The sequence below is a fragment of the Loxodonta africana genome, chromosome 16, assembly GCF_030014295.1.
Source record: "Loxodonta africana isolate mLoxAfr1 chromosome 16, mLoxAfr1.hap2, whole genome shotgun sequence".
NCBI classification, from domain to species: Eukaryota; Metazoa; Chordata; class Mammalia; order Proboscidea; family Elephantidae; genus Loxodonta; species Loxodonta africana.
The window spans coordinates 35,548,792-35,569,941 of NC_087357.1; the positions used below are offsets into that span (position 1 = coordinate 35,548,792).

Sequence of the window (21,150 nt, forward strand, 5' to 3'; positions counted from 1 at the left end):
CTTGATCTATGCACAGGTTCCTCATGAGCACAATTAAGTGTGCTGGAATTCCCATTCTTCTCAATGTTATCCATAATTTGCTATGATCTACAAAGTCGAATACCTTTGCATAGTCACACCCACTAGGATGGCTATTATTAAAAAAAAAAAAGACAGTAGCAAGTGTTGGCAAGGATGTGGAGAAATAAGAATCACTGTTGGCGGAAAATGAAAACTTCTAATAGGGAAGTGAATAAGTAAATAGCAGTATATCCACTTGATGGAATGTATTCAACCACCAAAATTCATGCTTACGAAGCATTTGAGACAAGAGGGAAACATAGTGAGTGAAAACAGCAGACGAGTGCACAGACAAAAAGAGCTCAGCTACAGGCTGAGGAGAGAGCTGCAACGGAGCTAGCTGTGCACCGCAGATGTTGAGCCTGGAGACTTCAGCCCTAATATGGGCTGGGAGGAGTGGACAGTGAGTGGCAGGGGAAAGATGCTGCTTTGATAGTACCAGAGCTGGAGATGGAGAGGCACTGATTCTTGGCCCCTGCCTTTCCCCTAGAAGCTGCTCAGTCTGCTGTACCCCAGCCGGTGCCAGCACCCCATCCCCTGCTGGGCTGTGCTCAAAGCTCCCAGGTGGTGTGGGTGGGGATTTAACACCCTTCCTCATATTCATTAATCTTCCCCTCATTAGCCACCTAAAATACACATACAACTTAAGTAAATCTTGCACATACACTTCCAAAACAAAGTCCCTAATGTGCCACCCTCACCCCTAAAATGGATTGGGTACACTTATAAAGAAATTCCAGATTTGGTAATTTGGGACAACTTGGGGCCCAAGCCCTCCTTCTGCTGGCTGTCTTCTCCCCAGGAGGCCAGGCAGAACAGTCCTAGGAGGGCAGCTGCCCCCCAGAACTGCAGCTCAGCAAGTAATTGTAGGGCCTGAGAGTGGAAGCAGCCAGCCTGGGAGCCAGGAGACCTGGCTTCTGATCCTAGTTCAGCTCCTTACTCACTGTGGACCTGTTAGCAAGTTATTGCCGCTCGCCGAGCCTCAGTTTCCTCCTCTATTAAACGGGGCTGAAAATGTAAAAGATGTTATCAGGGCCTCAGTGGGGAATCCTTTAAGATGAGGTGAGCGGAAGGGCTGGGCACAGCGCCAGACACATAGGAAGTGGCTGTGAGCGAGTCCCTCAACCCTATGGGCCTCCGTGTCCCTTAATAACAGGAGGACTGTGGACCTCAGGAAGACCCCAGGACCGCACGATTCAGAGTTCCCTGAGACAAGGTGCGGAGTAGGAACAGACGGCACCACGGGGAGGGGCGATGCCAGGCAGGGGAGGGGCTCGAACCTGCGGAGCCGGACGGCGGCTTCCAGCCCCACCCCGAGCAGGGCGGTCACGTGGCGCGGTCACGTGGCCTGACCCGGAAGCGCGGCAGCGGGCAGGCTGGGCGGTGTTTGGCCGCGATCCGGTACGTGAGCCCCCTGACCGGTCCGAGCGCTGCCCCCGCCTGCCCCCTCCGTGGGTGCCGGGGCTTCCTCCGGGATCCTGCGCGGCCCGCCCCCAAATGAAGGCGGGGCCGTAGGGGTGTCCCCGGGAGTCGCTGCACCAGCCTGACCAACTCAGGCCCTGGGATAGCGGCTCCAGCCGGCCCTCCCGTTGTGGCCGTGAGCCAGTCGCTTCACTCCTCGAAGCCGAAGTTTCTCCATCTGCCAAGTGGGGCGGGTGCCCCGAGCCAGGCCTTCTTCCAGGGTCCCCGTGAGGTTTGGGGGGCGGGGGAGCTGTGGGGTGAAACTGCTACGAAGTGTGTAGAGTGCCGGGCAAACGTGGGGGGGTGGCGCGAGGGGGACTGCAAACTCGCCCTCCACGGGGACTGGCTCCGGGCCCCCAGCCCAGCGGGGGCGAGGCCGAAGCTGCGGGAGTGGGCCCCAAGACCGAGCTGCCAGGAGCAGCGGAGAGGGCTTGAGGTCCCGAGTTCCAAATGGTGAACTTGGGTTCTGGGGGTGTGGGGGTGTCCCCAGGCTGGCCCAGCAGCATCAGGGAGCCCCCTTTGCCAATGAGTCCTGAGTCCCCCTTTTAGGGCAGGATAAACAGGAGACCAGACAAATCGCCAAGTGATGTTGGTCAGGTTCTTCTTCCAGCAGCCTTTTGAAAAATAGGTAGAACTTAAAAACATTCCCATTTTTCCAGGCAATATGGCCTTAAGGCTAGTCCTGCTGCTGGTGTAGCAAGTCTTAGTGATGTCTGAAAAGGTGGTGAGCCCCTAGGAGAGATGGCCACTGTTTCTCTTCCTTGTCTGGTGGTGACTTGCTTCTTCATGGCATGTCCTTTTTAGTCTTCTGATCAAACTAAAACTTTGTATTATTCCTGGTGTTTATCATCAAAATGTGAATGATGCTGGAACCAGTTTCGTCTGTCCTGTTATTTGAAGGAGGGAAGCTGAGAAATAACAATGACCCCTCACACCTATGTGAGAAAGAGTTGGCTAAGGGTAGTTCTGCCCAGTTACCGCAATGCCTGTCACAGTAACTCTGTAAGGAGGTGGAGCAGGGGCTTGTCCTCCATTTCACAGCAGGAGTCTGAGGCCCAGAGAGGTTTCAGTGACTGGCAAAGCTGAAACTAGAGCAGCTTACTCATGTCTTTTCTGTTTGTGTTTACTGTTACCATCCCAGGGTACCCATTCACACTGGGTCTGCTGCTTCCCCAACAGCCTGGGACATCCTGGACTGTCCCGTAGAAAGCTCCCTGACCCAGCCCACACCTGGGCTCCAAGTGGCCCACAGTGAAATGAGAGCACCAGGAAGGGAGCAAAATGGGCAGGGGGGATGTTTGTGGTCACCTGCTATGTGTCCACATTCAAGTTCTGGATAGGAATCAGAGGGTGAGCTGTTCTTCAAAGGGGGAGGCACAGCGCCCTCTGCCACCCACTGGCTGTGGGAGTATTTTCTTAGCTGACTGCCTAAGGGCCTGGAATAGACCTTACAACCACTCAGCCTTTCTCCAACTTGTCCGCCGCCCAGGAACGGGCAGGTATCAAACGAGAACCTCTGCTTGCCCTCTAGTCCTCTCTGTTTCAGGCCTTCACAGGACCAAGGATGCTATGCACTCACCCATGAGCTGGCCATCACATCTGTCAGCTGCAGCCCTTTCTGAACCGCTGTCAGTCCGGAAGCTCCATTGAGCTCCTTGCCAAGGTAGGTCATACTGCCAACCTGGGGCAGACAGAGGTGGCAGCACCCACGGCGGGGCCGTGGCAGTAGACAGAATGAGGTGGGCAGTGGACTGAGCACTCTAGGTTCTGTGAGCCCCCTCATCCCCACTCCCCTTGCCACAGCTCTGCATCCTGATACCACCTTTGCCCCATCACTTCCATCCTTTGGATCCAGGTGGTCCTTAAGGCCTGCTGAGCCTCTAAGCTACACCTCTTGAATCAGCACCTTCCTCTTCATACTCCTGGCCTCCACCAAGGAGTGGGCCCTCATTTCCACACCAGGATGACCAGCCTCCCTCACCCTAACCTTACCCGTCTCCAACCATCACATCACTTCTCTGCTTACTGGTCCAAATGGGGCTCCCTGCTTTCAGCCACGGCCTCAATTCCGTAGCCTGTGATAGCCCTGTCTGATGGCACCCCCAACCTTGTCGTATTCACCTGAGGGAAAAAACCAGCTGCCGTTGAGTCAATTCCAACTCATGGTGACCCCATGTGTGCCAGAGTAGAATTGTGGCTGATTTTTCAGAAGTAGGTTGCCAGGCCTTTCTTCCAGGGCACCCCTTGGTGGACTTGAACCTCAAACCTTTCAGTTAGCAGCTGAGCACGTTAACTATGTGCACCACCTAGGGATTCCACTCACCTGAGAGTGTCCTCTAAATCCAAATTGGCTCAGAGCTGCCTCATCTAGGTCCACTGCCCTCATCATCTACCTCACCTTCACACTCCTGCTGCTCCCACAATCTCTGCTCTGCCTTCATGTTTACTCCAGGGCTTCGAACCCATTCAGTCGTGGCTGACGAAGTGAAACCAGAACAGACCTGAGTTTTTACAATTTGGGTGATTTGCAACAGGAAAAATTACCGGTCGAAGCCCTGGAATGAGAGAAGAGGTATAGTGAGCCCTTTCAGGAGACCGATGCTTGAGATTGGATTATTGCCAGGACTGTGGAAAGCAGTGGAAATTCAAAATGGCTCAGTCAGCTGCCGTCTTTTAGTGAGTCACAGCTGTTTCCCATTCTGCACAAAATCTGACGGGCAAGAGATTTGATTGCTATGCAACATGTGCGCTGCCCTTGTTTTCTAAGGAGATTAAGTTTCTAGCAGGGCTTCCATCCATAGTTTTTCCCCATTCCAGTTACCGTTCTGGTTCATTCTAAAAATTCGGATCTGTTCTGGTGTCACTTCCTCAGCCATGACTGAACCGGGAAGAACTGGTTCGAAGCCCTGGTTTACTCCTCACTGGGAACAGGCTACATTCTTGTTCACTCCACTGTGCTCAGTCATGTTTCCCCACATTAGTCTGGAAACACCCTGAGGCCAGATGCTCTGAGTTAGGGTTGATAAACCAGCTGGACAATTGGGGGAAATTCAGTAACCACCAATCCCCTGAAGGGCATGAATGAGTCCAAGCCCTTAAGATGCTTATGATTCTATCTGGGAAACTGGACAACCGCTCGTTGGAACAATCAGAGCAGAGCTTCCTGACCATTAGCTCGTGTTAGCACACTTGATGATATGTCTGTGGCACACTGAGGCACTTGAGAGGATTGGAAAGCCCTGCCTAAGGCTGCTCTCAGTGCTAGCAGCCAGCCCGGGAGCTCTGGCCTTGCCAAGCTTTGACACCTCTTGCTATCCTGCTGTACCCCCAGGGGCCGAGGCACAGTATAGGAGGCTATGAATTAAAAATATATCAGTTGGTGAGTAATCAAGAGTCACAGTGCATATAAAATGAAGCATTAAAGCGTGTGACACAGAGGGTACATGCTGTGGGTGCTGGGGAGGGGGATTTGGAAGGGCTAAAGACACAGGTGGATGTGGTTGGAAAAGCAGCAGGTATGAAGCAGTCCTTGGGTGGTGCCAGTGGTTGAGCACTCAACTACTAACCAGAAGGTTGGCGATTCAAACCCACCTAGTCGCCTTGGGAGAAAGGCCTGGCTTCTGAAAGGCCATAGCCTTGAAAACCCTAGGGAACAGTTCTACTCTAAAGCACACGGGGTCACCATGAGTTGGAATCAACTTGACGGCAGCTGGTTTGGTTTTTTTTTTTTTAAAGCAGATATGAGAAGGCCGTGGACAAAGTCTTTAGGCAGCCTCTGTTTCCACCGAAAGCAAGAGGAATCGTTGAATAAAACTTGCGTAATGCTGACGTACACTCCTGGTGGGCTTTGAGACTCCTCTTCTGGAGGTGTTTTTATTTGAGGGGAGGCACACCCCTGGGCTGCCTAGGGGCAGAGGAGCACAAGCCATGTTCCGTTCCAGACCGGCTGTGCTATGCCAAGAACATGGCTCCCTTGTGCAGTTGATCCCACATCTAGATACAGCACAGGCTCCTTCCCTTACACTGAGATCCGGTAGGCCCTGTACTGGATCTGATGCTATCGTGAGAGGGGCAGGATAACCCAGAGGAAAGAGCCCCAGGCTGCGCACCACACAGCCCAGCTCTGCCGCTTTAAGCTGGGTTTGTGTCCTGTAAAACAGGAGTAACCAAAGATTAGGCCGTCTTCGTCAGAGGTCAAGCAGTGAAGTCATCGTCCTGCCTCAGTGATTGTTGGGAGGGTTCAGTGAAATAATGCCAGGAGGGCCCCAGCCTGGAGCCTGCGTGCAGCACAGCGCTGTGCATATTTGCTGGGGTATGATCCTCTTCATTGCTCAGGGTGAGCTTGTGGATGTGGGCCCAGGAGGTGACTGTGATCTTGCTTCTCCCTGGCAGATGAAGTGCGTCCTGGTGGCCACTGAGGGTGCAGAGATCCTCTTCTACTGGACAGACGAGGAGTTTGAAGAGAGTCTCCAGCTGAAGTTTGGGCAGCCAGAGAATGAAGAAGAAGAGGTGAGATCAGGCTGGTGATGGTGCCAGGAGGATGGGCAGGAGGGGGCAGCCCGAACTACCAGAGGCAAGGAGGCAGGGGAACCTGTGTTCAACCCCTGCTGGCCTAGCCTGAGGGATCACCAGGGCCTCACACCACCTGCCGCACAGCCTCAGAGCCGGCATCTTGAGCCTCTGAGTGCAGTGGCTCTGCCCCCCACACCGCCAGCATCACATGGCTAAATGAGGGTGGAAGGAAGCCAGACATTAATTACACACGGAGAAACTTGATGTCATCGGTTTCTCTACCTTAAAATTAGAAGTTTAGCGTAACCTTAACACATTAATCTTTTTTAACAGCTTTATTAAGGTATAATGACGTACCATGAACTGTGCATGTTTAAAGTATACAGTGTGATGCTTTGATTTGTGTGTACATGTGTACACACCTGTGAATCCATTGCCATAAGTAATAAAATGTACGTATCCACCATCCCAAAAGTTTGTAATCCCTCCTCCTGCCCCTCCCTTCCGCTCCCAAGCAACCTCTGATCCGCTGTCTGTCCTATAGATTAGTTTGCATTTTTTAGACTTTTTAAAAATTTATCTTTAACCTTTAATTTTATTGGGAGGAAGGCTAATCTCCATTTGAGAAAAGTTTGAATTGTAGAATATAGTTGTTGAGAGTATACACAGCAGAACCTAACACTAATTCTGCAATTTCTGTGTGTCCAAGTCAGTGACATTCATGACATTTTTCAAGTTGTGGAACCATTCTGCCCCTCCTTTTCCACATCGTTCCTGCCCCATTAACAAACTCACTGCCCCCTGAGTTTCCTGTCTAATCTTCCGAGTTGCTACTGTCAGTTTGATCCTGTATAAATAGATCTTAAACGAGCACAGTGCTCAAGGCAGACATTCTTTACTTAAGCTGAACTATTATTTGGTTTTAAGAAGACTTTAGGGGATATTTTTGGGTTAAGGCTTAAAGATTGTCTCAGGGTAATAGTTTCAGGTGTTCATTCAGCCTCCCTGGCTGCAGAAATTTTTAGAGTTTTATATAGATGACATCATATAGTGTGTTCTCATTTTTTTTGTCTGGTGTCTTTCACTCAGCATAATTATTCTGTGGTCCATCCATGTTGTAGCAGGGATCACTAGTTCATTTCTTTTCATTGCTGGGTAGTAGTCCGTTGTATCGCCAGGTATGGTGTGTTTATCCATTTACCTGTTGGTGGACATCTGGGTTGTTGCCAGCTTTGATTATTACACATAAAGCCATGATGAACATTCGTGTACAAATCTTTGTATGGATGTGTGCTTTCATCTTTCTTGAGTAAATTCCTGGGGGTCGTCTGGATGGTTCATGTCGGTGTATGTTTAACTTTTTAAGAATCTGCCAGACTTTTCCAAAGTGGTTGTATTGTTTTATATTCCACCGGCAGTGTGTGAGCATTCCAGTTCCTACACATCCTCCCCAACACTTGCTATCAGTCTTTAATTCTAGCTGTTCTAAAAAATGAACTTTGGTTCATTATTTAATTTTTGTAAATGGTATGAGGTATAGACCAAAGGTGTCTAAGGAGCCCTGGTGGTGCAATGGTTAAGTACTCGGCTGCTAACCAAAAGGTCAGCAGTTTGAACCCATTAGCTGTTCTGCAGGAGAAAAGACCTGGCAATCTGCTCATGTAAAGATTACAGCCTAGGAAACCCTACGGAGCAGAATCAACTCAACGAGAATCTCATTGTGTTTTAATTTTCATTTCTTTAATGAGCAGTGATTTTGAACATCTTTTCATGTGCATATTTGTCATCCATATATCTTAATTGGTGAAGTGTCTATTCAGATCTTTTACTCACTTATTATCAGATTGATTTTTTAAAATTATTCTTATTTTACTGTATTGAGTTTTAAGAGTATCTTATATATTTTGGATATAAGTTCTTTGTCTGATATGTGCCTTGCAGATATTTTCTCCTAGTCTGTGGCTTGTCTTTGCATTCTCTTCACAGTGCCTTTCAAAGAGCAGAAGTTTTAACTGTGACAAAGTCCAATTTATCCATTTTTTCTTTTATGGATTATGCTGTTGGTGTCGTATCTGACAAATCTTTGCGCAACCCAAGGTCACAAAGATTTTCCTCTAGGTTTCTTCTGGAAGTTTTATTGTTTCAGTTTTTACATTCGGGCTAATGATTTATTTTTATTTAATTTTTGTATATGGTATGAGCTATGGACCAAAGTTTGGTTTTTGTTGTTGTTGTTGTTGGACACCCAGTGTAACACTTTAATATTACAAATCAGAAATAGTTGTCATTTTCACTTACATAATTTCTGCTCTGTATTTTAAGGGAGTAATTTATTTTGATTTTTTTTTTTCTAGATTAATCTTAAATTAAAAAAAAATGTTTTAATGCGGGCTACAGTAGAGAGCTCTTGCCCTCCTGCAGCTGTGGGCTGGTTGCCTCTGGATGCCCTTCCTACTCTGACGGGCCTGACCCTCGGCTGCACCAGCTCCACCCCCACAGGTTGATTCATCATTGTCATTGATATTTTTGTCATAGTGTTGAGGAGAAAAATGAAATATCAGAGATCATAGACATTCAAGTGTTTTTAGTTAAGCCGAAAAACAAGTGGATCTGTTAGGCTGTCTTAGTTTTCAACAATCAATGTACCTAATTTTTAAATTAAGAATTTTAAACTTATTTGAATTCTAAAACTACTCTTTCAACTAGATCAATTTAAGAAGCAAACTATTTGGTGGCTTTTCTGTTCCTCTTTATTAAAAACTGGTGAAGGAATAAACTCCTGATTTTTCAGTTCCCAAATGTCTTGTCTAAAGGAATAAAGCCTTTATTAAAGTTTTGATTTTTACATATACAATACTTACCTTTTTCCTGATTATAATAGGAGTTAATTGTAGAAAATTTGAAAATATAGAGGAATAATTTTTAAATGATCAATAATTTCACTACTTGAAATCTATTAGCTATTTAATATGGTTTCATCAGGTTTTTTTTTTTTTTTGTACATATTTGGGGTCATTCAACATTTACACTTTTATTTCCTGGTTTTTCCACTTATCATTGTATCGGAAGTTTCCATTTTGTTAAAGATTCTCAGAAGCATAATTCTTAATAGAAGCGTGATATTCCAGCATATGGGTGTATGTACCATCATTTCGTAACCATTTCCCTAATACTGCACAAGTATATTGCCCTGGTGACAGAGTGGTTAAGTGCTCAGCTGCTAACCAAAAGGTCAGCGGTTCAAACCCACCAGCCGTTCTGTGGGAGAAAGATGTGGCAGTCTGCTTCCATAAAAATTACAGTCTTGGAAACCCTGTGGGGCGGTTCTTCTCTGTCTTGTAGGGCTGCTACGAGTCGGAATCAACTTGACGGCAAGGGATCTGGTTTTGTTTGGTTTATATTGCTTCCAGTTTGCTACAACTATTGCTCTGTGCATCAGAATAGAATATTGAGTCATAAGCTGTTCAGACATATTGTACCACTTTATAAATCTACCAAGTAATAGTTAGGATGCCCTTTACACTCTGTCTACATCAGGTATTTTCATCTCCCCCACAAAATCCTTGCTGTACCTCCAGAAGAAGCTACTATCTTTAAAACGAGTTGCCATACACAATCTAGATTTTCAAGTGACTTTTCTGTTAATGCAATTTGTTGGCGACATTTCAAAGAAATTGTAGTATGTGAATAATTCAGCAAACATTTGTTCTTACCCTTATGGAAGGATAGTCATTCAACAAATATTAATTGAGGACTTACTATCTGCCCACCTATACGGATAAAACAGGGAACATAGCAAAGGGAAGACATATAGGAAACTAGATGGCAAGTAAACACCACGAGTTCCAGGACTGACGAATGATCTGAAGAAATGAAGGAGGCTGTGGGAGGGGGAGCGACTGGGGCGGGTGACCCAAGGGTGGCCAGGAAAGGAGGCATCTGCACTAGGACCTGAACAATTGGAATGAACCACAGACCACGTCAGCAAGACACAGACCATGGTTCCTGACTGTGAGAACGCTGGGAAGAAAATTGCCCCTGGCCAGTTGCCTGTTTTTCTTCTTTAGACAAAGTCTTACTCAGCTCCTTGTAGATTTTATGAGCTCCAAGTTAGAGCTCTGCTTTCTTCGTATTTCATTGACAGCTCCCGAAATGAGTTTGGGGAAGGTCAGCTGTCTCCTTCCTTTCTTGCCTCAGTATTGAAAATCTGAGTTGTAAAAGTTATACTGGCTTTATCCCATTTTTATTCACGATTTTTCTTTTTGTTGTTGTTGTTTTTCTTTATTTGTCCCTTCTTTAGGATGTCAGAGAGAATGGAAGAGGGAAGATGTTATAAAAGTGAACACATGCTCATTAGGAAAAGTTAGAAAACTATAAAATACTGGGGAGGGGAATCACCCATAATCCCTCTCTCCAGAAGCGATAACTTTAACAGTGTTGACTTCCTTAATACTTTTCTATACTTTGTTTTTTTCTATACATTTTTACATACAGAGCATTGACAGCCATTTTTTTTTTAAACTTAACAGTGTATCAGAGGAGTTTTCCATGTCATTGAAAATACTTCAATATTTTAAGTGGCTGTAGACTCGTCCATCATGTAGCTAGACTTATTTAACCATTTCTCTGACACTGAATATTTACACTTTTACAGTTATTTGCTTTATAAAGTACACTTTTTAGTGAACATCTTTGTGCATGAATCATTTTTTCTGTTCAGATTTACTGCAACAAAGAATGTGGATGTTTTAGGTACTTGGTACATAAAGCAAACTTCCTTAAATTTGGTCAGTTCTATATTAAATGCCCCAACATTTTAGTGTGGAACATTGCCCGGTTTCTTAACGTTTTCTTCTCATTTCAGAGCCTGCAGCAGCACAGCTGGCCAGCCCTTCCCGGCCTTTCTAGCCACCACCCACGGTGCTGGGGGCAGTCTCTCTTTGCCACCTTCCCTGTCAGGACAGTGCCACCTACCCAGGCTGGTCTGAGACCACGGGGCCTCTTGATGACAAGGCCTGGGTCTTGTCCATTGCTTTGTTCCCAGTGCCCAGCACACTCTAAGCAGTGTTCTGTTCTTTCCATCTTGCAGCTCCCTGCCCTGGAGGACAGGCTTAGCACCCTCTTTGCCCCCATCATCATCTCCTCTATGACAATGTTGGAGAAGGTCTCAGACACGTACACCTGCTTCTCCACAGAGAATGGCAACTACTTGTATGTCCTTCACCTGGTGAGTGTGTCACTTGAGGCCTGTCTCCCTCTTTCCTCGGCTCCATGGGGAGTCCGCATGCCTCTCCTTTATCTTGGACTTTAGACTCCTTTGGAAGGCAGAAACTGCATCTTATCAGAATCCCCTGGGACCCCAGCCTCTCCTCACTGTCCCCAGGGGGCAGGACAGGTGAAGGAAGGCCTCTGGGGTTGGCTGACCTTGGCCTGGCTCTTCCTACAGTTTGGAGAATGCCTGTTCATTGCCATCAATGGAGACCACACGGAGAGTGAGGGGGACCTGCGGCGGAAGCTGTGTGTGCTCAAGTACCTGGTTGAGGTGCACTTCGGGCTGGTGACCATGGACGGCCAGCTTATCCGAAAGGAGTGAGTCCTTGTTGCTGATCCCCTCTGTGTCCTTTGCTGAGCACCCAAGCAGCATGTGCCAGCCTAGGAGAAGCTGCCGTTCCACGCTGTACCCCTGGCTGGGTCCCTGGGTCAGAGAAGCAGAGCTCAAAGAACGTTGGCGATCATTTGGTCTGACCTTGTCATTTTACAGATGGGAAAACTGAGGGTAGAGAAGTTAAATAGCTTGCCCAGGGCCATCCGGCTGGTTGGTGGCTGCACCCAGCCTAGAAACCAGAGCTCAGGACTCCTAGTCCAGTACTCTTTCTGCTCCAACATCAGCCGTCTGTCATCACAGACATTGCTCAGCTAGTCCTCCCCAGTTTCTCAAAGACACTTTAGACCACCTCTCCAGGAAAACGCTTGTCCATGCACACAATCTGTGAACATTTTTTGAGGGATCAGACCCCTAACACCCATCTCTGGGCTCACAGTAAAGAACCCAATGAAAGAATGGTGTTCAGAGCATACACTCAGTTGGGAAAGAGCCCAGAAAAGGAGCGCAGTTGAAATGTGGACTCAGAAGAGAGAGATTCATGGTGGGATCAACCCCAGGTCTCAGAATGAATTAGGAAGTTGCAGAGTTGGAAACTTGGGGTCTTTTGAGCTATAGAGACGTGAGCAAGCACCTGTATCAAATTGGCAGACATTTCCTGTGTCATTTTAGCCCAGGTAGGTGATAGTTTCAGTGCAGACACGGCAGGTAGTTCAGTATTAGTGATGTCTGCAGTCCTGGGCTTGGCACCAGAAGGGAGAGGTATGGAAAGCTCAGGCATCTTCCTGGCCCTCTGAGGCTGACCTTGTCACCTATGTCTATGTGTGAGAGAGACTGAGAATTTAGTGGTTTGCTAAGGCTCAGACTCCTGGTTCTGTGCCCTTCCCCCTTCACTCCATGGCCAGGACATACACAGCCAGAATTGGGGCCTCTGGTGGCTGTGGGCTCCCCCAGTTATTTGGGCATGTCCCATGGGCTCCCCTGGCTCTGTAGGTGATATGGGACTGTAGTCACTTGGGTTGGGGTTGGGAGTGATCAGCTTTCTCATGGTCTCTCTTGCACTCTGCCCCCAGGCTGCGGCCCCAAGACCTGGAGCGGCGTAGCCAGGTATGGGAGCAGTTCCAGAGTCTGCTGTCAACCTACAGCCACCTGCGGGAGCAGGAGCAGTGCTTTGCCGTGGAGGTAGCTACCAGTGCGGGAGCCCTTAGTCCAGGGAAGTGTCAGGTCAGAGGGGGCATCCAGCTTTAAGACCGTATCTTGGGCCCTAATGAGTGAGGACACAGGCCGACCCTGAAATGCCTGCTTTTAAAGAGAGTAGCTCTTTCTGGTGCTTTGGGTACTCTGGTGGGACCTCTCCCAATTAAACAGCTAGATCCTGGATAAAAGGGACTTTTCAGTGCATTTTGGGGGGATTCACAGTAAGTAACAGAAATCTCTGAAAATAGCACCCTCAATCCTACCTCCCTCTCCAGGAAAAAGAAAAAAATTATATTGAGCTGAAACTAGAGTGGAAGGCAGTGAATGCAAACGTTGATACTGACACTACAAAGAGAAAACTAAGCCTTAGGCCAGCAGCAGGGTGGGGGAGTGGAACCTGAGACTCCTGCATTAATCCCAGACTCCAGGAGTTAAAGGAGCTGTGAGTCAGATTCACTCCCTGGCTCCCTGTATACACACACAAAAAAAAAAACCCACTGCGGTCCAACTCGTTGCAACCCTATGGTATTGCCAAGGGTATAAATCTCTACGGAAGCAGACTTACCACATCTTTCTCCTGCAGAGCCACTGGTGGTTTCGAACCACTGACCTTTTAGTTAGCAATTGATTGTTTTAACCACTGTGCCACCGGCTTCGGCTCCGTGTGTAGGCAACCACAAATTCTCTCTAGAGCAGTGGTTCTCACACGTCAGTGTGAATCAGAGTCACCTGGAACACTTGTTAAAGTTGCTGGGCCTCACCCTCAGACCTTCTCATTCAGTAGGTCTGGGGTGGGAGCTCTAGAATTTGCATTTCTAACAAGTTCCTAGATAATGCTAATTATGCTGGTCCAGAGAGCACACTTTGAGAATCACTGCTCTAGAGGGCAGGTTAAGATCAAACAAGTATTCACAATTAAACTCACAATTAAAGAAGGTCAGATGAACAAGTAAATAAGCCACCATGATTGAGAGTCAACACAATCAATCACCAACAGATTTAGATCCTAAGGAGCTTGGTATATCAGAATTACTAGATGTAGAATTTAAAGCAACTGTATGAAACTTCTGAAGACATAAAGGTAGAATCACAAAAATGAACAAATAATAGGAAACTCCAAAATGACCAGGCAGATTTGAAAAAGAATGTATATAGATATTTTAGAAGTGAAAAACATAATTGCTAAAATAGAAAGGGTTGAGTTAAACAGCAGCTGGGACATAGCTAAAGAGAAAATTAGTAAACTGGAAAATAGATCTAAAGCCATTCATTCTCATACTCCCCACTCATTCACTCTTCCAATAAATGTGTAGTACCTACTAGATGTAGGGCACACCAAACTCTGTGAATTCAGAGATGGATGAAGACTGATCCTTGCCTTTGAGGTACTTACCAGCTACTGGGGAAGTCAGTACCTATTGGGGAAATCATACATATATACCGAAAAGTACAATAAAGTATCCTGGGTGCTATGCTAGATTTGTCTTCAAAATTCATGGTGGCGCAAAGGATGAAATAGTCATTTCTTTCTTAGGTTATCAGGAAAGGCTTCCTGTAGGAGGTGACTAGTACAGTTAAGATCCAAACTCCTTCATAAACCTAGCTGGTCCTGTAAGACCTGGCCTCTACCTGTCATACTTCAGCTTCATCTCTTGCCTTTCTTTTCCTCACTATGCCTGGCCACATGGGATGTCTTTCCATTTCATGAATGTGCTATGTTTAGCTCCATCCAGTATGATAGTCACTAGTCACATGTGACTGTTGAATTTCGAGCCACACTTCATATGTGGCTAGTTTAAATTGAGCAATGCTCTAAATGTAAAATACCAGATTTTTATGATTTAGTACCAAAAAATCTAAAATAATTCATTAATAATACTTTTATATTGTATGTTGAAATAATAATATTTGGGGTATATTAGGTAAAATAAAAAATACATTATTAAAGCTAGTTGTTTCTTTTTACTTTATTAATGTGGTCTAAACAATTTTTAACTACAGATAAGGCTTGCCTTTTGTTTTCATTGGACAGCACTGCTCCAAACTTCCCCCACCTCAGGGCCTTTGCATATGCCGTTGTCTCAACTTGCAGCATTCTCCCTCTCCTTTCTCTGTGGGCTTTCTCATTCTTTACATATCACTTTAAAAGGTCACTTCCTCAGGGACACATCTTTGACCACTTAACCTGAAGTAGGTTTGTCATTTTTCTCTAGTTCAGTACTGTCTTTCCTATTTAGCACTTGTTACACTTGGCATTTATCGTGTCTGTTTCCTTGAACAGTATCTGTTCCATCCACTAGAGTCTAGCAACCAGACATTAAGGCCCAGGAAGGTAGGGACCCTCTGGTCTTAGTCTCTGTGGTCCCCACTGGCTGGCAGATAGTGTGAGGTCAGTATGGATACAGGGCCTGGAGTAAGGAGAGGGTGGTCAGTGATGTGGCTTCCTCTCTCTACGGTCCTCGGCCAGGCCGTGGAGCGACTGGTCCACCCCCAGCTCTGTGAGCTGTGCATAGAGGCACTGGAGCGGCACGTCATCCAGGCGGTCAACTCCAGCTCCGAGCGGGCCGGTGAGGAGGCCCTGCACGCCTTCCTGCTCGTGCACTCCAAGCTGCTGGCCCTGTACTCCAGGTGAGCCTGGAACCTGGCAGCCTCAGGCCCCCTGGCCTGTCACCCTTGCCCCTCCTATTCCCTCTACCCAAAAGGCACTGCCTCCCCCGCCAAGAAGACCTTGGGTCCCATCTCTTCCAGGAAGCCTTCCCAGATTCTTCAACTCTTCGCCCCGTCTTGGCCTTCTCCCTCTCTCTGAAGCATTTCTTCCTGGAACACTGCCTTAGAATCTAAATTTAAAACTTTCTCAAATGCAGTTACTGGTTCCTATTGATAGATAAACTTTTTTAACACAAATTTTATTTTAAAAATTGATGGATTAATTGTATTTATACCTTGCCTTTCTCCAAAAACGATTAAGTTGCCTGACTTAATTTGTAACCTCCTTGGGGATAGGGATCTTGCCTTAGATTCCTTACCCCCTCTGCTCCTGACCATTGCCACCTCGCACTTGTGACTCCCTGCCTATTCTGACTCCACAGCCAGAGCGCGAGCTCACTGCGCCCCGCAGATCTGCTGGCCCTCATTCTCCTGGTGCAGGACCTGTACCCCAGCGAGAGCACGGCGGAGGCTGACGACACTCAGGTCTCGGGGAGTCCCTAGGCGGTGGAGGCCGTAAGGGAGACAGCTCAGAAAGCCAGCCTGGAAAGTGGAGAGCAGGCTCCTGGGGGGCTGTGGTTTCCAACTCACAATTCTGGGTGTGTGGTGGGGCACAGCTTTTTCCCTGTGCTATCAGATGTAAGGGGGATTCTGGAATGCAGATGGCATAGTGGCTAAAAGTGCAGATTTGGGGAGTCAGACAATCCTGGTTTGAAACCCAGCTTCCCCACTTAGCTGGCAGTGTGATCTGGGCAAGCCCTTGCCCCTCTGAGCCTCAGGTCCCTTATCTGTTCCATGGGAATAATGGCAGCATCTCCCTCTCAGGGTTGTCGTGAGGGGTAAAGGGGACAATTCACAGAGAGCCTGACAGTGCCTGGGATGTAGTGAGAGCACTCAGTGTGAGCCACCACCTTTGCCATTGTCTTCTTTGTCAGTTATAGTGGAATCAGAAATCCCAGTGTACTGGAATTTCAGGAATCTCGGTGGTTCTGGAGAAGGAATAGACCACCTAGGGTTGAAAAGCCCTGGAAAGTGAGGACCGCGCCCAGGGCCATGCAGTGGAGCAGGGTGGAGGGTGTGAAGGGCCCTGCCAGCCCTTCTCTGAGGGCTTCTCTGTGAAATGCTAGAAGGCCCAGGGCCCATGTGGAGAGGCCAGGTAGAGTGCCTGACAAGGGTCTCCCTGCCTCATCACAGCCTTCCCCACAAAGGCCCCGGAGCAGCCAGAACATTCCAGTGCAGCAGCCCTGGAGCCCTGGCTCCACGCGCCCGGCCAGGAGGAGCTCTGCAGAGACGGTGTGTGCTATGTGCTGTGCACTGTGTGCTGTGCGCTGTGTGCCATGCGCTGTGTGCCACGTGCTGTGCGGGAGAAGGAACGACCTGCCTCGCCTGTGTGGCCAGGCCTTTTCCAGGAAGGCGGGGGCTGGGCCAACCGGGCTGTCCTCTCCAAACCCCCAGCCTGAGCTGCCCTCTTCACCCTCTAGGAGACAGACAGCTTCTCTCTCCCTGAGGAGTACTTCACACCAGCTCCCTCACCTGGTGAGCAGAGCTCAGGTGAGTCCTGGGGGGCCGGAGGCAAGGTGGGCCAGATGCCAGTCAGCCCCAGGGTCTGTCTTGGAGTTCAGTGGAACTGCATACCTGCTCAGGTCCTGAGCACAGACACCCAAATTCTGCAGGGTTTTTTCTCCCCGGAGCATAGGACGCTAATTCCAGCTTCCTCTCAGTCTCCCCTGCTAGCTCCAGCTTGGGCTCAAGGACTGTTAAAACCACTCAGATGTTTCCTAAGGCTTTTTATGACAAATCAGTTTCATTTTAAAATTCATCTGTCACGTGTATATCTCTGTCTCATCTTTCTTTTTGTGATTAATAGGTAAAATGAATAATTATTTAATTTAAAGTGCGTTATTTAAAATATGAATATCCAATCTCTATAGTTTATACCTTAGGAGCCATGGCAGCACAGTGGTTACGTGCTCGGCTGCTCACCAAAAGGGCGGCATTTCAAACCCACCAGCTGCTTCTGCGGGAGAAAGATGTGGCAGTCTGCTTCTGTAAAGATTTACAGCCTTGGAAACCCTATGGGGCAGTGCTACTCTGTCCTATAGGATTGCTATGAGTCAGAATCCACTCAGCAGCATTGGGGTACAGTTTATACCTTACCTGTTTTTCCAAAGTGTGTGGGTAAACAATAAAAAGAAATTAAAATATATAGATAATGTTATTAACAAAAAAACAATGTTGCATAGACAAATAGCTAAGCCAAAACCCAGACTACTCTAGTCACCATGAATGAGCATGACGTTTAGCCCTGAGCTTCTTGGGAGAAAGAACGGAGTGTGTGGTTTGCATCATCTAGGAGGAGGAAGAAGGCTGGGGTTGTAGGAGGAGCAGCACCTTGGGGGCTGAGTTTTGAGAGGAATTTACCACGTGTCCTCCTTAACCCAGTGGGTCTCAGCCATGGCGGCACGTTGGAATCACCTGGACAGCTTCAGCCATATCAGTTACACTTGCCGCACTGGGGCCCGGGTGTGAATACTCCTGAACACTCCCCCAGGTGAGTCCAGTGTGCACCCAGGGTGGGACCCACCTCTCTGCACAGATTTGGGCTGGAGCTGCAGTTGGACTCACCTGGGGAGCTTTCAAAATACTGAAGCTGGGCCTGTGCCCAGAGATTCTGACTTAATTGGTCTGGGGTGTGGCCTGGGCATCACGAGTTTTAAAAGGCCCACATGCAATTCTCATGTGCAGCGAAGGTGCGGCCATTGGATGGGCTTCAAGGAGCCCGGGGTCCCCTGAGATCGCTTGCCATCTCGTACATGCTTGCCCCGAGCTTTCCTCCGATTCTCCAAGCGCTCTGTGAGCCCAAAGCACAGTGCATTCGGGTGATCTCTGAAGTTTCTTCTTCTTCTTACCACTCCCTTCCCTCATTCATCACCATCATCCTCTGCCCCCATCTCTTGGTGGTTAGTTTCCTCTGCCTATGAGTTGTAAATAATGCCAAAACTCACAACTTAGAAATGGTGGGAGTTGCACTCATCCATTTGTAAATCAGGTGTTTGAGACTCAGGAACACGTTTCCCTTGAGAAACGTGGTCATAAATGATGATTATTTGCCACAAAACATAAGAGAACAATATTATTACAGGCATACTATGTAGTGGGTTCAGTAGGTTTTTGTGAGCTATCCAAAAAAATACCCAAATCCATTGCCGTCAAGTAGAACTGCCCCATAGGGTTTCCAAGGAGCAGCTGGTGAGCTGTAGTTGGAGAGAAAGCTAGCACAGTTCCTAGCATGTAGTGGAGCCCTGATGGCGCAGTGGTTAAGGGCTCGGCCGCTAACCAAAAGGTCAGCAGTTGAAATCCACCAGTTGCTCCTTGAAAACCCTATGGGGCAGTTCTACTCTGTTCTGTAGGGTCGGTATAAATCAGAACTGAATCTGTGGCACCTAATAACAATAGCAGGTGCTTAGTAAAAGTTTGCTAACTGAATAGATTAACGGGGGGGATGTAGGCTGTGTGCTGCCTCCTTGGCGCTCCTCTGTTATACCTCCACTATGGAGCCCCTGAAGGAGCCCTGGTGGCACAGTGGTTTAGTGCTTGGCTGCTAACTGAAAGGTTGGTGGTTTGAACCCACTAGCCTCTCCATGGGAGAAAGATACGGCAGTCTGTTCCTGTAAAGATTTGCAGCCTTGAAGCAGTTCTGCCCTCTCCTGTAGGGTCACTATGAGTCAGAATCAGCTCAGTGGCAGTGAGTATGGGATGGAGTCCCTGGGTGGTACAAATGGTTAACACACCCAACTGCTAACCAAAAGGTTGGAGGTTGGATCCCACCCAGAGGTGCCTTGGAAGAAAGGCCTGGTGATCTGTTTCTGAAAAATCAGCCATGGAAAACCATATGGAGCACAGTTTTCCTCTGACACACATGGCATCACCATGAGTCAGAATCAACCCAACGGCAACTGGTACTATAGCCAGGGAGGGACTCAAAGGAATAGAGAGGACAGGAATAGGGAGGAGATTAAAGGGGTTAACACAGGGGCACTGAGGGAAATGGTGGTACCACAACCCTCACCCCTGTTTCCAGTTACATCTTCAGGAGCTCCATTCCCAGCGCCTGGCTCTGGAGGAAGCTTCTCTTTCCCAGACCCAGGCTGCTTTGCCCATGGCTACTACGTACTGTAGAGTTTTCCAGTGCTTGCCAGCTGGGCGCAGGATGAGCAGGGAATGTGCTGCACCTTCCCACACTGAAGGGCCTCTGCCCCTGCCTGGTGCTTCAGGACTGGCTGACAGGCCCGTCTGTCTCCAGCCCTCCCCTTCTGGCTTCCCACTATTTATATTGTCATTGCCTGCAGGTAGCACTGTCTGGCTGGATGAGGGCACCCCACCCACTGACGCCTCCCAGATCCAGGTGAGTGTCTCCTGGGGGAAGGGGAGCACTGGGGACTTAGGGCTTCACCTCTACCAGGGCCAGCCTCACCCTGACCCTCAGGGTCGGCCACGGCAGGGGTAAGGGATGCGTGAAGGGTGACTACCCCGTACCCTCCCCCAGGCCTCGGGCCTCAAATCTTGATAAATCCCACCCTCCTCTTTATATTTAAGAGTGAGAGAGAGTCCAGCTTAATCTTTAATGTTTTTGTAAATGAGAAAGTAAATGCATTCATTGTAGAAAAATTAGAAAATACAGAAGTGTGGAAAAGAATAAAAATCCCTCTCAGTCCCACCCCTAGATGTTAACTACTGTGAATATTTTTGGGGTGTTTTGTGTTTCCTTCTAATCTATTTTCCTATTATTTTATATGTACATATATACTCTTTTGGAAACTCTGATGGCGTAGTGGTTAAGTGCCACGGCTTTTAACCAAGAGGTCAGCAGTTCGAATTCGCCAGGCGCTCCTTGGAAACTCTGTGGGGCAGTTCTACTCTGTCCTGTAGGGTCGCTGTGAGTCAGAATCGACTCCACGGCAGTGGGTTTTTATATACTCTTTTTTCACCAAATTTGAACCATAATGAAATTCATTATACTTTTTTCTTTAATCGTTTTTCCACTTACTAAGCATTCAACAGCATGGTTGTGCGATAGCCCATCCCATGGGTATGTGATTTTTTCAGCAACCCCCTGGAGCTGACTAGGACATTGTCTTCAGTTTTTACTGTTAAACTTCCGAGACATACAGAAATGTTTGTGCCATCCTTAATGATTTCCTTTCTCTTATTTTTCCCGCTAAAGGCTTTCTTACTCGAGCCCTCCCTAAGGCTGGAGTGTTGCTCATTTAGGCACTTATGCCTCAGTTTCCCCACCTGGACAATTCGAATGGCTGCCAGATGTTCTGAGAGTGACTGAAACAAACGAAAGAACATTGTTTAACTTTAAATAAATGTTAAATACCTTCACCTAATTGAAGGCATGATGAGGGTGTCTCATCTTCCCATTCCACCACTGTCTGTTTTTTCTGCCTTTTGGGTCCCTTCTTTACCACCCCACCCCAGCTCCTATACCCTGTCCCACTCAGCATCCACTCCTGACCCTGAGGCAGAAAGGCTTAGAGGAAGCTGAAAGAGACAGCAGCAGAGCTGGAGCTCCTAGGGCGGTTGCAGCAGAGTATAGGGACTGAAGA

The 21,150-nt window shown here is 47.8% G+C and overlaps 1 protein-coding gene across 10 annotated transcripts in view; it reads left to right on the forward strand.

Annotated features, from left to right (window-relative positions):
• The first annotated feature begins 1,387 nt into the window (after positions 1-1,387).
• The window catches only part of HPS1 (HPS1 biogenesis of lysosomal organelles complex 3 subunit 1), a 33,356-nt gene continuing 13,593 nt past the window's right edge, over positions 1,388-21,150 (forward strand). For 4 of the 10 annotated variants that reach the window (XR_010318083.1, XR_010318082.1, XM_064269469.1 and 1 more), the window contains exons 1-11: positions 1,830-3,184; positions 3,974-4,093; positions 5,914-6,030; positions 11,123-11,260; positions 11,480-11,622; positions 12,709-12,817; positions 15,300-15,460; positions 15,922-16,024; positions 16,733-16,831; positions 17,020-17,089; positions 19,888-19,943. Coding sequence is in view for 6 of the 10 variants with exons in the window: in XM_064269469.1 (XP_064125539.1) it covers positions 4,082-4,093; positions 5,914-6,030; positions 11,123-11,260; positions 11,480-11,622; positions 12,709-12,817; positions 15,300-15,460; positions 15,922-16,024; positions 16,733-16,831; positions 17,020-17,089; positions 19,888-19,943 (1,008 nt within the window). In the remaining 4 variants the exon portion in view is untranslated. Of the gene's footprint in view, positions 1,462-1,826; positions 3,185-3,973; positions 4,094-5,913; positions 6,031-11,122; positions 11,261-11,479; positions 11,623-12,708; positions 12,818-15,299; positions 15,461-15,921; positions 16,025-16,732; positions 16,832-17,019; positions 17,090-17,980; positions 18,090-19,887; positions 19,944-21,150 lie in introns of those variants that run through there. The other 6 variants (XM_064269464.1, XM_064269465.1, XR_010318085.1 and 3 more) reach the window with 6 other exon arrangements.